Raw genomic sequence first — 15,247 nt, forward strand, 5'->3', positions numbered from 1 at the left:
GATATACATTATTTAATGTTTACCCAGAATGGACCATCGGTTTAAAATAGGAAGCTCGAGGAAGAGTGAAGTTGCAATACAACCCAAAAGGGAGCACAGCGATAATAATTATGAAGATGTGATTTAAGATCATCCTTATCACGTATGTAAGTTGCATTCTTTTAGTTAAAATTCTTATAATGAGACGTCTCTACTACAACGAAAAACAATCTTGTAGAAGATGATATACAGGGCAATTACATATAATCTGGGATTTCAGTTTTAAGGAAAGAATTATATCCATACTTACAATATGTGACTTGTGGATATATATGTGTAAATGCTGCTTTAACACCTCCCATCTTAATATTTAGAAATCAAATGTAAAATTTAAGTAATAAACCTAAGTGATATTATGTTCACGTCAATTAAAATAACAGGGACTGGATTTAGCCTTCCACCTCAGACAACCAAACACCTGAGCAAAACATATGAAACTGATTTTCAAGACAGTCATCAAGTGTTGAGGGATGGTGATTCTGAAAACATGGGAAGCACATGAGGGGAGCCCTATCGTTGCCTTAGCTTATGATTGTGAGAGAAGTTTGGACTGCAGTGCAGAGAGAGGTAATCCAGGCATATCTCAGCAGATTCCTTGAGTAGAGGGGCAGATGAGAGTTTGGGGGTGACCAAGGCAGCTAGAGAACATTTCATCACAACAGAATGTACATCCTTTTCGAGAATATACATTATATTTATCCAGATAGACCATAATCTGAGACATAGGATGTCTCAGCAAATTTAAAATAATCCAAGTTATGGGGCGCCTGGGTGGCTCGGTTGGTTCAGTGTCTGATTTCAGCTCAGGTCATGATTTCATGACCCACATCAGGTTCTGTGCTAACAGTTCAGAGACTAGAGCCTGCTTCACATTCTGTGTCTCCCTCTCTCTCTGCCCCTTCCGTGTTCATGCTCTGTCTCTGTCTCTCTCTCTCAAAAATAAATAAAGAGTAAAAACATTTTAAATAATTCAAGTTATAAAAAGTATCTTCTCTGACCAATGGAGTTATACTAGAAATCACTAAGAAAAAAATCTGAAAAATTCAAAGATATTTAGAATCTAAACAAAACAATTATGATTAACCAATATGTTAAAGAAGAAATCAAAAAGGAAGTTAGGCAGTATTTGAGCTGAATGAAAATGAAAAAAAAAAAAACATATTATGATTTACAGGATGCCACTAAAGCAATACATAAAGGAAATTTTATAGAAAATATATCTGTATTAGGAAAGAATACAAGTCTCAAAACAATATATTCAGTTTCTACCTTAAACTAGAAAATTATAAAGTAAATCAAATGAGGAAGTTAAGATTAGATCAAATCAACAAAAACAAAAAACAGAAAAATTGTAGAGAAACATCAATGAACCCAAAATTCAGTTTTTGAGATCATCAAAATTAATCAAACTCTAGTCAGACTGATCAGGAATATAAGAGAGAAGACACAAACAACCAATATCAGAAGCTAACGTGGGGTCATCACTACAGATTCTAGATATTAAAAGGATAACAAATGGGGCAACTGAGTGGTTCAGTCAGTTGAGCACCCAACTCTTGATTTTGGCTCAGGTCATGATCCCAGAGTTCTAGGATAGAGGCCTGCACTGGGCTCCATGCTGAGTGTGGAACCTGCTTAGGATTCTCTCTCTCTCTCTTTCTCTCTCTCTCTCTCTCTCTCTCTCTCCTTGCCCCCCCCCCACACACACTGTCTCTAAAATAAAAAAAATAAAAAAAGATAATAAATATTACAAACAACTCTACTTATATAGTCGATAACCTAGATGAAATGGATCAATTCCTTGAAGGATATAAACTAAGAATACTCACTAAAGAACAGATAGATTGGGTTGGACATACTGAATATCCATGTGTCTATTTAAAAAAGTGAATTTATCATTAAAAACTTGCCCAACGAAGAAAACTTCAGGCCCCAATGGTTTCACTGATGAAGTCTACTACATATTCAAGGGAAAAATAATACCAATTCTACACCAACTGCTAGCAACAACACGGAAGAATATAAAAATAATTATAATGAGTGAAAGAAGTCATACAAAAAAAGATACACAGTTTATGATTCCATTTATATAAAACTCTAGAAAATGAAAACTAATCTATAGTGACAGAACACAGAATAGTGGTTGCCTGGAGACTGTAGTCAGGAAGGGACAGAAGGTAGGGATCACCAATAAATCACAGAAACCTTCTTGAATGGTAGACCTGTTCATTATCTTAATCATGTTGACATTTTCACATGTGTACATGCACTTCAGAACTTATCAGAACATATCCTTTAAATATCTGTGATTTACTGCATATCAGATTTATATCAGTAAACCTACTTTTAAAAAGAAAGAAGAAAAAAAAAAACAAGACTGGGAGTAATAAGAGGCAACTTAAGGAAATTCCAAACAACATACTATGATAGCAATGTTATATGTTCCTAGAGTCATAATACACAGTAAAATTAAATCCACATTTTATGATATATTTGATTACTGAGTCGTATGCAGTAAAACATATTTCGTCTACATTTCTGTCTTTCATGTATACCTATTCCTGGTAAATTAAATGCCCTCCATAGTTTGGAAATGGGAAGAAGTCAAAACTATATAAATAATGATAGATAAATAATTGTATTGAATTGTATTTTACAATCCAATTTTTAATAGAACATGAATAAAATAACCTTTTAAAACTTAAAAACACATTAATTACATACCTTGCAAAGATGACAAAATGGTTTTTAAAAATTCTTACATCAATTAAGATTATATAATACAGTAGAAAATGTATAAGAGTTGAAAACCTTCAAAGAAAACTTTAGCTGATACAAAGTCATTAGAGACTTTTGAGCAAAAAAAAAAAAAAAAAAATCAGAATCTGATTTACATACACACAGTCCTATACGTGCTTTAATGATTTTATTTTCACTGTAGGGATTAAAACTTCAATAAAATGAGGGTCTGGAATTTTGCCATTGTTTTCTTCAAGCATGCTGTTCAGTGTAAAGACATGATTTTAGTCATAGTGGAAGGCGGTTTATTTGTGCAACGTGCAATCAGCATGCCTTCTGAAGTAGCGTCAGTAAGTATCCTGAAGGAATTAGAACATGAACGGAATTGCACAATCGACTTAATTTGCGTTGGGGCATTCTGAGCCAGCCGCGATCTTCAGAAGTATCAAATAGGTAAGGAAATAAACTGCAATCTTAAAAAAAGTTAAATTAAAAATAAAGCCAGGTTGTCGTGTTGACCTTTTATTCCCTTGGTTTCGTTCAAATTATTTAATTGGGCACTTAATTTTAAAAGTTCAACATTTATCTCTTTTTTTCAATACATTGTGCTTGAGTGAATATGAAGATAAGTAAGACTCAGTTTTATTCTCAAATAACTTAAAAGTAGTGAGAATAAATACACACGGTAAGGGAACTGCAAAGGCAAAAGCAAAAAGAGCTCAAGAAAAGTTAAAAACTCAGTGCTTTATCACCACAGAAGAAGGGATAATGGCTTCCAAGTTAGCAAATCAATGATGGCTGCGAGGGAAAGCAGGTCTTAAGACATGCATAGAATTATAGGGTAGGTTGAAAGCAACTATAAGCAGAGAAAAGAGAATGGGGAGAGGCACAGAGACCGAAAAGTGGGAAAATGTAAATAGTATGTTAGTATTTGGTTGGTAACAGAAAATAGGAGAGAGTTGAAGCTGGTTGTGGCCCTATCAACCAGCTTGCTTGTTCTCTCTCTCAATCTCTCTTTTACTTTCTCCCTTCTTTCTTCTTTCTTTCTTTCCTTTTTTTCTTTCCTTTTCTTTCTTTCTTTCTAGCTTTCTTTCTTCCTTTCTTTCTCTCTCTCTCTTTCTTTCTTTTTTTCTCTTTTTTTTTTTTCAAAGCAGGAACAACCTACTGGTGGAATAGGGTGTTAAGATTACTAACAGTATTGCATATAAAGAAGATTGGAAATTAGACTGAAGGACAAGGAAATTAGAATGCTTTTTCAGTGGTTCCACCTGGAGTTATTAAAGGCCCAAACTAGAAAATGACAAGGAAGAAAATGAAGGCTAAGCCAGGCTAGAGAAGAAATTTGAAGGTAAAATCAAAAGAACGTAGAGACCACCTAGACGCAATGGGCAAAGAGGAGGGAAAAGTCAAGTACGACTGAACTGTGGAGTCAGAGTGTCAGCGAGGATGGTAACAAGATTCTTTAAAATGAAAGACATGGGAAATATGTACACTTGGGAGAAAACAAACAAACAAACAAAAAACATGACCTCCATTGTGGATATATTTAACTTGGAATAGTAGAGCACATCCAAGCAGATTTGTCCACTTGAACTTGAGCTCAATTACACAGTAAGTACCACTGATGCTAATTTAGTCAACTTTGATCAGGAATGACTGTTTTAGATGATCCAAGGAGAGATAAGAGAGGCAATGAGAGGAGAGGTAAGTAAGACCATTCCAGAATGACTTAATTTGGGGGGTAGAAGAAAGAAAACAAGACAGGTAGGCTGGAGAGAAAGGAGGCCTCTAGGAGAGGGCAAGAAAGGTGAGATTCAGCTGTAGTGACACATGCTCCCCTGTTAGGCAGCTGAACCCTCTGGAGGGACAGGAGGAGCTGGGAGAGTAGAACAAGAAGTTTCTCACTCAAAAGCCCAAGTACACAGGCCACTGGGATCTTAAGCTTCCCATGTGCCAGGATCTGACACCCTACCCTCCAGCCATAAAGCTGGCATTTATAAAGCACAAACATAAAACATGGTGGGCAAATACATGAAACAGTGTCTACAATGACTTTAAGCAAAATCCATTGAAGAAACAACAGGTATGCAGGACCCACAGGCTTGTACGTGCACAGGTTCCAACTGACTTTTTTTTAACTGCAACTCCAGCTGCTATCCTCATAACCTCATTCTCTGTCTATGGTGGAAACCAGTCCTAAATTCCTACTGGGCTTCGACCCAAGGTGGCACAAACGTGAGGCTTTGTCTCTAATTTCCAATTCATTATAATAGTACGCAGAATGGGCCCTCTTGGGACTGCATGCGGTACAGACTTCACCTTTGACCTTGACCTTACCTGGTTAAACTCTCACTGTGTTTCTGACCCAGACTAACACAGGCACAAAAGTCCAGAGTTCTTCCTGCTTCCACTCCTTTTGCCTCTGATTCTACAAGGTTTGATGAGCTGTAGACACATTCTCACTAATTTATAACTACCCTGGGTACCTCTCCTTCCCTCAGATTCAGTAGGTAGCTCTTCTGCATATCCCAGTTTGCAGTTCTACTCGGAAACAAACACTGTAGAAAAGTCTGAAGATGTAGAGAACAGAGAAGCTCTGAGCGGACCTGGCCTCTGAGAGTCTCCATGGAGGCCGTGGATGGAAACCACAGAGCCTGGAGTGAATACTGAGAGGTGAAGAAATGAGGGCAGAAAGGGCACACTGGGTTTTTAAGAACTTCAACGGAAGTAATATATGTAAGTCTAATATTCATCGTATCAGAAAGACGGAATAAAAATAATCACAAAATATTTGGACCATCACATTCATATTGACACCAGCAAAAACAAAAAACAAACAAAATAACCATTCAAAATAAAAGTTGTTTACTTTAAACATGTGGCTTGTGTTAATTCAGCCATATAACTCAACAGAGTTATAGCCCCAGAACTTGTAATTAATCAGCCTGGACCTATTCCTGGAGGATTGTTAGTACAGCTTCAAAACACCTAGTTGGATACCTTTTATCACAACGTATGCATATGTTCCTTGTTGGGATGAAAGTGAGAAAGATTAGTAATATTTCTATCCAATCTTTCACATTCCACATATTATATCAAATTATACAAATCTGTCTTAGATACAGGTTTTAGTCATTTTATCTCACATTAAGTAGTATAATCAGTTTGTAAATTATTTAATCCCTTGAATTAAATAAGCTGTGACCTGGAAATGTCAAGGAAATGTTAAAGTCCATTAAACTACTTTTAAATAATCACTTTTGATGGAGGCAATATTAGTTTGCTCATCTGAGAAGCACTGGCAACAACATTGCTAGTTTCAAAGTACACATTTGATTATGTTTTTAGGTAACAATAAAGTACAAATTCTATAGGAGTTTATAAATTTAAATCTTTTTAAGGTAACTTCTACTTCCTTAGTAATGTTACTGAGTCAACTTTAGAGGGAACTATTTCTTCTCCAAAACTAAACAAACTAAAAATTGGGTGTTTAAAAAAAAAAAAAAGATTTCACTGTCAGAGATGATTCTTAAGCCATGTCAAATCTGAATAAATTATTTAAAAAGTGCTTAGATGAGGTTTATTTTAAAGGGAGAATTGATGGCAGACCCGACCAAGATGAACGTGATACTTCTATCCTCATGAAGCAGGACTTTGGGCTGAGATATTATATTTAAAGCTGTGCAACGGACATTTATGTAGTGCCCTAACCTATGCCAAGTGTCGCCCTGCATTCTGGGGATGACTGACAGGCCCCCTCCCCTCTGGCTCTCGAAGTCTTTCTCTGGTTCTGACTCAGAGGGTTTTATGGCCAAGTTGCCACACCAGGTTTCCGGTTCAACTCAGTTAAATCATACACACATTTATTAAACATGCATTGTGCCAGGCCTGAGAGAATGCAAGATAGACCAGACAAGGCCTTTAGAAATTTGTCACTGAATTTTATTTACACTTTTTTTCCCCTTGTCTTTTCAGACAGAGTGGCGTCATAGCTAGACATCACAACAAATATTACCATGCAATAGAAGATCAGAAATTTGGGTTTTGTAGTCTTTCACTTCAGTCAACTTATAGTTAAGCTCTGCACCCATCCACTCACCCTTTAAAAATGTTCCTCACTACCATCAAGAGTTCCCCAAATTAGGCATTCTCCATCATCTCAGACCACCACTTATTTCTTTGCTGTGATTCTTAATGCGGCATAAAGTCCATGCAGACGATTGTTGAATTATTCCTCATAAAGCATCATTTTAATATAGAAAAATATCTATGTTTTCCCTCATAGTTTCAATCCCTTAATATAGTTTAAATCCCTTGGTCTGTCCCTCTCATTCTGCTGCGTATTTATTCTGGGTGCCTTCTGTGCCAGTCCATTCACACACAGACTGTCTATACCAGCCATCCGGATGGCTTTCTGGGACCTAAACGTTCCTGTTGGCTGCACTGACCATCTCGCTAACCTGTGCCTTCTGATTTGGGCATTGGCTGTTAGAGGAGTGAGGACAGACCAGCTCTAGTTGGAAATGATCTTCCTCTCCTCTGCCTCATAGAGTCCTCATTTTAGGAATCTCACGATGTCTCTAATCTAACCCCAAGCCAACATATGGCTCCTTCCATGATTTCTAACAAGTACCTCCTGACCAGTGTGGCATCACCATATGCTTCTTAGTTACTTCTGTATGAATCTTAAGGGCTTTTTTTGTGCTCCCCGATTACATAACCCTGGAGAGAAGATACCATGTTTCACAACTCCTTGTCCTCCCAGACCTACTGGTGACTTGGGCATGAGCAGTGCTCATTGAACAGTTCAGAAACGAACATAAAGAACAAGCTTCCCCCTAGGGAAGCATCTGTCACAGGAGCTGACCTTTCAAATTTGTTAATTGACTTTAGTTGTTGGGGTCCACAGAGGTCACCTGGGGAAATCCCAAAACTCAGTGTGAGCCCTGGGTTGTTTCCTCCTCTCCTGGTCTTTTTACTTCTGCCTTTCTCTGTGGAGCTGTGAGGACTGGACATGGGGCTAGAGGGAAGCTTTCCACTCTCTGGTGAGGAATTTCTTTCCTGATCTCTGAAGGTGGAGGAACATATGCATGTTTTCATTTAACCAGCTCTCCCTCGTGAACCTCTGGTAACCAAGAACCCACTTAATTTAATCCTCAGTAAGATATGTATCTTCTATTTTGTGTTGCTTTCATAATACCCATCACAATTGGGCTTTTCTAATAGTCCCGTTTTCAAATTTTCACATAGGCTGATGTGGTGATCTTTTTTGAGAAGTCTACAAAATTTAGATATGCACTTAAGGCACTAAGGATAGATTAACTTGGGCATTATGAAATATATCTCATTCTGTTTTGGAAAGAGGTTTAATGATATTTCATCATCACTAAGAATCTACAAGGTGGCATAATTTTTGTTAGTTTAAGAGGCTGTCTGTTCATTTGACTTGGTTTGTGCTGTTGGAAGTGAAACAAAATTTTGTTGACCATAAACACTCAATTATTTCCCTTTCTCATACTGTCCATTAAAGTTCCAAAGAATTTAGTGTTAAAAAGTATAAGCTTGAACATTTCTAATAACTATGAATACTTAAAATTCATGCTTCCTTTTCTCTCTTTTAAGTTATCCATGACCTACCAAAGGCTTATATTTAGTACTTCCAAGAAAATCAAATTTTTGACTTGGTGTCACTACATATCTTTCTCATAGCGTCTAACAATGAAAGCATCTTTACCATGCCAGTTGGTTTTCAAATTGGTTAGATTGGTTCATAATTTCTATTTATCATTAGCTATTTGATAAGGAGAGCTGCAACTTGTGACATTTGCTACGGCAACGATTTTTCCTGAAGATGGAATTTTAAAAAGATAACTTTTTTTTTTTTTTTTAACATTTATTGTTGAGAGACAGAGACAGACAGAGCATGAGCAGGGGAGGGGCAGAAAGAGAGGGAGACACAGAATCCTAAGCAAGCTCCAGACTCTGAGCTGTCAGCACAGAGCCCAACGCGGGGCTTGAACCCACGAACCGTGAGATCATGACCTGAGCCCAAGTCAGACGCTCAACCGACTGAGCCACCCAGGCGCCCCTAAAAAGACAACTTCTATTAGAAACCATAAATTAAATCAAAGTTTGAAATGCTTAACTCTAACAAAATCCCTCACTCATTACGGAGACACTGGAGTTTTTAAAAAATCTGATGAAGTCATGTAAGTTTGTTGCTGGAGGGAAAAATAAAGCAGAGAAGGAAGGACAGAGAGCATTGGGAGCAATTTTAATTAGATGGTTCTTCATTTAAATAAGAAAAACACTGAATGTCAGAATAGAAAAATGACATGTCCAATGTCACAAAAAAAATTAGTGTCAGAATGAACCATGTAACAGAGATGCCATTCTTCCTGATACAGGGAAACAGAGCAAATGATAATAAGTTCACCTAATGTCAAGACTGACAATTCAGCTCTCTGGCGTAACTTGTATTAATGACTCAAAGTCACATTTACTTCTGAATTTGGTCAGAGCTGGACATAGATGCCTCTGCTTTCTCAGTTGTAACATCTCATTTTTTGCACTTTGCCAACAGCAGATCGGGTTAGAAAGGGAGGGAGAACCAGGCTTTAATCCAACCCAGAAGGGATGGAAATCAAGCTAGGTCCCTAACCTATGAGCTCATTTAATCAACAAGTGGCAATGCTCAGTACTAGCCAGCATGCTAGGCAAAAGCCAGACGTGTCCCCATTATGACACATAATTTTAGGGAATAAAAGAGGTAGGCTGGCGACTGGTATTTTCAAGGCTCTGCAGACCTTTTCTCTCATTTCCAGACCTAGCACCACAGTAGAGCTGGTTGCAACTATCGGCTGTGTAACTGCAAGGTGTGGTAAAATAATATGTAAAACTTAGTATAAATGCCCCCAGCACATTTCAAACGACAATTACACTGGAGCCTTGACAGACTTCGATCTCTAGGCCCCATGCTGGGTGGTACCTTATCTTTTAATGACGACTAAGCCTGGTAGCTATGATTGGATTTTCAGTTAAACTTAGAGGGCCGACTTGATTTATAACAAACTTCACATTCTGTCACATAATGCTACAGTAAAATCTAATGGTTTGATGTTTAATCCTCAATAGATAGTTTCTGGCAAAGCCTAGATTTTGTGTACCTATTTGCCTTTGCTCTTCTATTTTCACAAATATACATGTTCAGTTTTATTGACATAATTCAACTCAGATGTTTTCTGGAAAAAATTAACATGTTAGAAATAACATTATCATCTCAAAAAGAAATGGGAAGTGCTGGAGAGGAGAGAGTTAGCATCTTATCAGTAAGCCCCTTATCTCTCTCATGTGACACACCCATCATAGGACCAGGCCCTGTACTGTGCTTTATGGTATCTCGTTTGATCATTTTATTTTTTTCCTTAACAGTCTCATCTCTCCCAGGATATAAACTCTTTAAAGTCAAAGATTTCCCCCAAACTCCTTAAGAGTTATAAGCCTTCAACATGCATTAATTATAACCATCATTGACTAGGGTTTTTTTTAATATATTCAATAATTCTTTTGCAACCCTTTCATAACCTCTTATTTAATCACTGTCATTCATTCATTAAATAAGCATTTTTGAGTGTCTGCTACTTATGATCCAGGAATCACTTTAGGTACTAAGGAGTCAACAGCATATCAAGTAGAAAAAGAAAAAGCTCTACCGTCATGGAACTTACATTCGATCCTGAAGACATATAAATAAACAAAGTTTTTAAAAAGTAAAATATGTAGTATTTAAATGAACAAAAATTGGGGCGCCTGGGTGGCGCAGTCGGTTAAGCGTCCGACTTCAGCCAGGTCACGATCTCGCGGTCCGTGAGTTCGAGCCCCGCGTCAGGCTCTGGGCTGATGGCTCGGAGCCTGGAGCCTGTTGCCGATTCTGTGTCTCCCTCTCTCTCTGCCCCTCCCCCGTTCATGCTCTGTCTCTCTCTGTCCCAAAAATAAATAAACGTTGAAAAAAAAATTAAAAAAAAAATAAATAAATGAACAAAAATTTTAAGAAAAATAAAGCAGGAAAGGAAAATATGGAGGGCTTTTTTTGTTTGTTTGTTTTGTTTGCTTGTTTTGGTTTTTGGTTTTAGCAGGAAAATGGGTGTTGTGATTTTAAAACAGTTGGCCAAAGAAGCTGACATGAGAAAATGACATTTAGGTACACACTTAAAGAAGATGAGGGAGAAAACCATACAAAAATCTGGGGGAAGCGCTTTCAAGCAGCAGAAATAGCAAGTGCAAAGGCCCCGAGGTAGGAACAGCACAGGGGTATTCCAGGGAGTGGAGAGGAGACTAGTATGTGAACAAGGGGGTGGTAAAGTTAGAAATGTAATAAGAGCCTGATCTTATAGGACCTCGTAGGCCTTGTACCTATAAGAATGGAAGTTATTAGTAAATGTTGAAATGACCTGACCTACATTGGAATTTAGCAGGAGAGCGATCTTGTTAAAATCACTTGTGTATGTAATATAGTACCTGAAATTTAAGTTAATAAAATGAATGGGTTATCTGCCAGGTAGTTGGAAGCCTGCTTACGAGCAAAGACAGAACTGGGGACTAGGGAATCAGGAACATGGGAATGAGTGCGGAAGAGGAGTTATATTAGTAACGTGAACTACATATTGATATAGTTTTAACTTTTTAAAACCATTTTACATCTGATGGCATCTGATTAAAGGCCTTTACTTGTCCTACTGAGGCAGATACAAAATAGGGAATCACCATTAAGCATTAAGGTCAAAGTTCTCTTTCTGTCTCTCTATCTCTGTCTCTGTCATTACTGGGGCCAGACATGACCACAACTGGACAGCCTTTGAGCTATGCCTCTTCCTTAAGGCAGCTGCAACCCTTCTAAGAGCCAGGGTGGCCTATGAAGGAAGTGAGGAGGGGCGGGTAGAGAGGGGGGTTCACGGATGGAAACCAGAAGTGCAGCTGGGCAGCTGAGTCAGGGAAACCAGGGGCTCTGGGAAGGGGACGGATCAAGACAGGCATGGGGTTCCCAGCGAGGATAGAGAAGCAGCGAGCAGGCCAGCCCCACTCCCGCCCTGGCAGAGCCTGCTGCAGGGAAGCAGCAGCCCGGGGAGGAGGGGTCAGGCCAAGAGGTTAGGCCGGGGGTGGGATGGGCAGGCAAAGGTCCCTTACTCTTTAGATTTATCCGATCCGTGCGCCGAATTGATACGATGCACTTCTCTCTTTTTGGCTTGTTTGGAGGCCATGGCAGAGGCGGACTCAGGCCCCAGGACCCTGCGCGGACTGAGCTCGGAGCGAGCAGCCGGCCTCGGCCCGGCCCGGCTCCGCGTCTGCTGTTGCCAGGAGACGGCGGCCAAGCGTCTGCTGCTGGGCGGGGGCGGATCCCCGGCTCCTCCACAGCGACTCTGCGGCCGCGGGTGGGGCGGCTGACGCGGTGAGTTCAGGTCTCCAAATCCAGGTGGGAACCTAGCAGTTGGGTGTCCGGGGAGGAACTCGGAGGGACTGGATTTGACTCTAGGATTGATGGGCAGCTCTGAAAAATTGCAGCCGTATCAGGTCCGCTCTACCTGGCTGTACTCTTCAGAGCCAGACACACTGTTTATTCTCTCTTGGATTTTCAGTTGTTTGAAGATGGATTATTATGCGATGTCACCTCTCTCCAGGTCTTCTCCCCGCTGAACAAGTTCTTTCAATTATAACTAAGGAGACATTATGGACGAACTGAATTTGCTAATGGCTTGAAAAGGGCGGGGCCAGAAATGAATACAGGGCAGTGCGGGGGAGATCCCGGCAGGGAAGGCAAGATCAGGGCACCCTAGTCGCTCAAGCTTAGCTAATAATGAATGAAGTCTGTGACGAAAAAGTCCAGTGTCCCTGTTGTTCGTGTGAAAGAAAACATTCAAGTCATAGAATCCAGTGGCCCTTGATACACTCACTTGAGAAGGCGCTGGAGACAGAAGAAACAGATCCAAGAAAACCAAGACCTATTAAGACTCAAGCCTAACGCTCAGCCAGTCCCTGGCGGTATTTATTAGTCATCCTGCCTTGGCAAGTTCTTCCTTGTGAGCCTCAATTTACTCATTTGCAATCAGGAGATGCTAACATCTAACTCACAATGCTGTCTTGAAAATAAGTATGTGTGTAAAATGTTTAGCACACGATGAAAGCACAGCATATAGGAGCCCCTGTTCCAGAGATGACAGCCCAAATGCCATCAAAGAGTGGGCAGATAATGTGAATAAATGAAGTTGGAAAATGCTTAGACTGGAAACACTTGAAAACTTATTATAACGAAGCAAAATATTGTGCAGGCCCGATGCAATTTCACCATAGAGAAATTTGACCGTGCACAGACCTGAGGTTTAGAACCCCGATCACTCTTTGGGCTCTCCCATGAGCCTAGAAATAATTAACTATTTTTAAATTTTTGTTTAGTGTTTATTTATTTTGAGAGAGAGAGAAAAAGAGAGAGAGACAGAGTGCGAGTAGGGGAGGGGCAGAGAGAGAGAGGGAGACACAGAATCCGAAGCAGTCTCCAGGCTCTGAGCTGTCAGCACAGAGTCCGACGCGGGGCTTGAACCCAGGAACCGTGAGATCATGACCTGAGCCGAAGTCAGAGGCTCAACCAACTGAACCACCCAGGCACCCCATAATTAACTATTTTTAAATAATCCCCTCTGCTCTTGGGACTAGGCAATGCTCAGAAGCCCAGCTCTGCAGGGGAAAACCAGCTTCCTCTAAAGCAAATCGTTCGACTCTCCTGACAAATGAATGCCCAGCCCTGTCTACTCAGCATAGCCTTTGTGTGGCAGACTGTCCCAATCTTATTGTTATTGGGGGTTGCACAGATAACAATCAGACAGCGATTTCATTATATTTCTATATGCAAGATAAATAACTTCAGCCCATTTTATGATTGAAAAAGTGCCCTACAAACATCCCCTTTATACGTGGGGAAAAAAATGAAGACATTTTGAATACCCTGCCTCATGTATCCCAAGGTTGAAATTTCCAGAGAACTCTCCTGAATGAAAGCAGAGGACCAAACTTTGAGAAAATATTATTTAACACCAAATCTTATCAAAGGAATCAAATGCATAACCAGAAGCATATACGAAGATGAGTGGCTAAAAATAGCACAATTTTAAGCAATCAACCCATTAACGGGTGAGTTTCATCTTGAGCCAAGGCCATCCCTGAAGCCATTTGTTAATGGTTGCAAGATGCCAAGACCCTTGGAGAAGAAAAGTCTTAGCAATTAAGTAATCTTCAGCCCACCCATAGTTTATAGATGAAAACCCCCAGACCAAGAAGAGAGAAGTGTCTTGCCAAGAGTTTCTGGCTGCTGGTGTAGTCTAGACCAGAGGCGTTAAAGGAAAGAGCACTGGTTGAAGCCAAACATATCACTACACCCACTCAGAGACTACTTTCTCATCTATTAAATTAGGATAAAAATAAAGGAGTTGACATAAGGATGGAATGAGATAATATTTTTTTTTAAATATGAAATGCTTATTCATTCTTAGTCCAGTGTTCTTTCTCCTTTATTATGCTATGTATGCAGCATGCATAAACAGAATTTCTCTTCTTTCTGCAACTAAACTCTGGTCAGGCCATGATTCCAAGAGATAAATATGCTCTTTGTGAAACCATAAGATGGTATTCATATGTGCCAGTGCAAAAAGGACAATTGGCCCTACATCTATATATATATATATTTTTGTCCGTATTATGGACAGGTGGTAATCATGGTCAATGCCATTATGTAATAGCAGTGATTTATTACATTCCTGGCACACCCCGGGCTTAGGAAGGCATGCTAGCTCCTTAGGGAATAGGCTTTAGAAACAAACTTGAATTTTAATACTGACTGAGTTACCCTGGATAGGTTATTTATACTCTCTGAATTCCATTTTCTTCATTTGTGAAAGGAGAAGAATAATACTCTAGCTCAGATGTTATGTTTGGAACATCATAAGCACTCAGATAATGATAGCTAACATCGCCTTTTGCAGGTAAAGAAAGTGAAGTGCAGAGAAGTAAAGAGACTTACTTGCCTGACGTGGGGCGGTTGGCAGAGCACGATTAGCCACACACCGCAGGCTTCGCTCTCCGCCCTACTCCAGGCTAACCACCCTTGCTACAACCTTCCGGGGTCACAAATCCAAATAGTTGCCCCGCAACTCAGCTTATGGATTTCCAAGTTCTCTGACTGTTTAATAAACTCCAAAGGCTGAGAAACAGGGCTTGTATTTTATTAGAACTACCCACGGTAGAACCTCTCTCCAATCTATGTTTATCTTTTTCGAAGAAGAGTTATTTGGCTTCAGGCGGCAGGAATGCTACCCTGCTCCATAGGGAAGTGGTTAGAAATACTTCCCCATGCCTGCACAAACAGAACAGGCAGGGCTCTCTGGTCTACTTGGGGATCTGCTGAAATGGGGAAGTGAACCGTGGT

General features: G+C 39.7%; 1 protein-coding gene and 1 non-coding gene across 2 annotated transcripts in view; both read right to left on the minus strand.

Annotated features, from left to right (window-relative positions):
• Positions 1-12,035, minus strand: part of ADGB (androglobin) — a 168,107-nt gene extending 156,072 nt beyond the window's left edge. The window contains exon 1 of the mRNA XM_047102658.1: positions 11,962-12,035. Coding sequence (XP_046958614.1) covers positions 11,962-12,035 — 74 coding nt within the window. The remainder of the gene's footprint in view (positions 1-11,961) is intronic.
• Positions 8,778-8,862, minus strand: TRNAP-UGG (transfer RNA proline (anticodon UGG)). The gene has a single exon. It is a non-coding gene; the product is annotated as a tRNA-Pro (tRNA).
• Positions 12,036-15,247: the final 3,212 nt, after the last annotated feature.

Source organism: Lynx rufus, unplaced genomic scaffold (assembly GCF_022079265.1).
Source record: "Lynx rufus isolate CCGP_SWC_20201006 ecotype Redwood Valley unplaced genomic scaffold, mLynRuf1.p SCAF_6, whole genome shotgun sequence".
Lineage (NCBI taxonomy): Eukaryota > Metazoa > Chordata > Mammalia > Carnivora > Felidae > Lynx > Lynx rufus.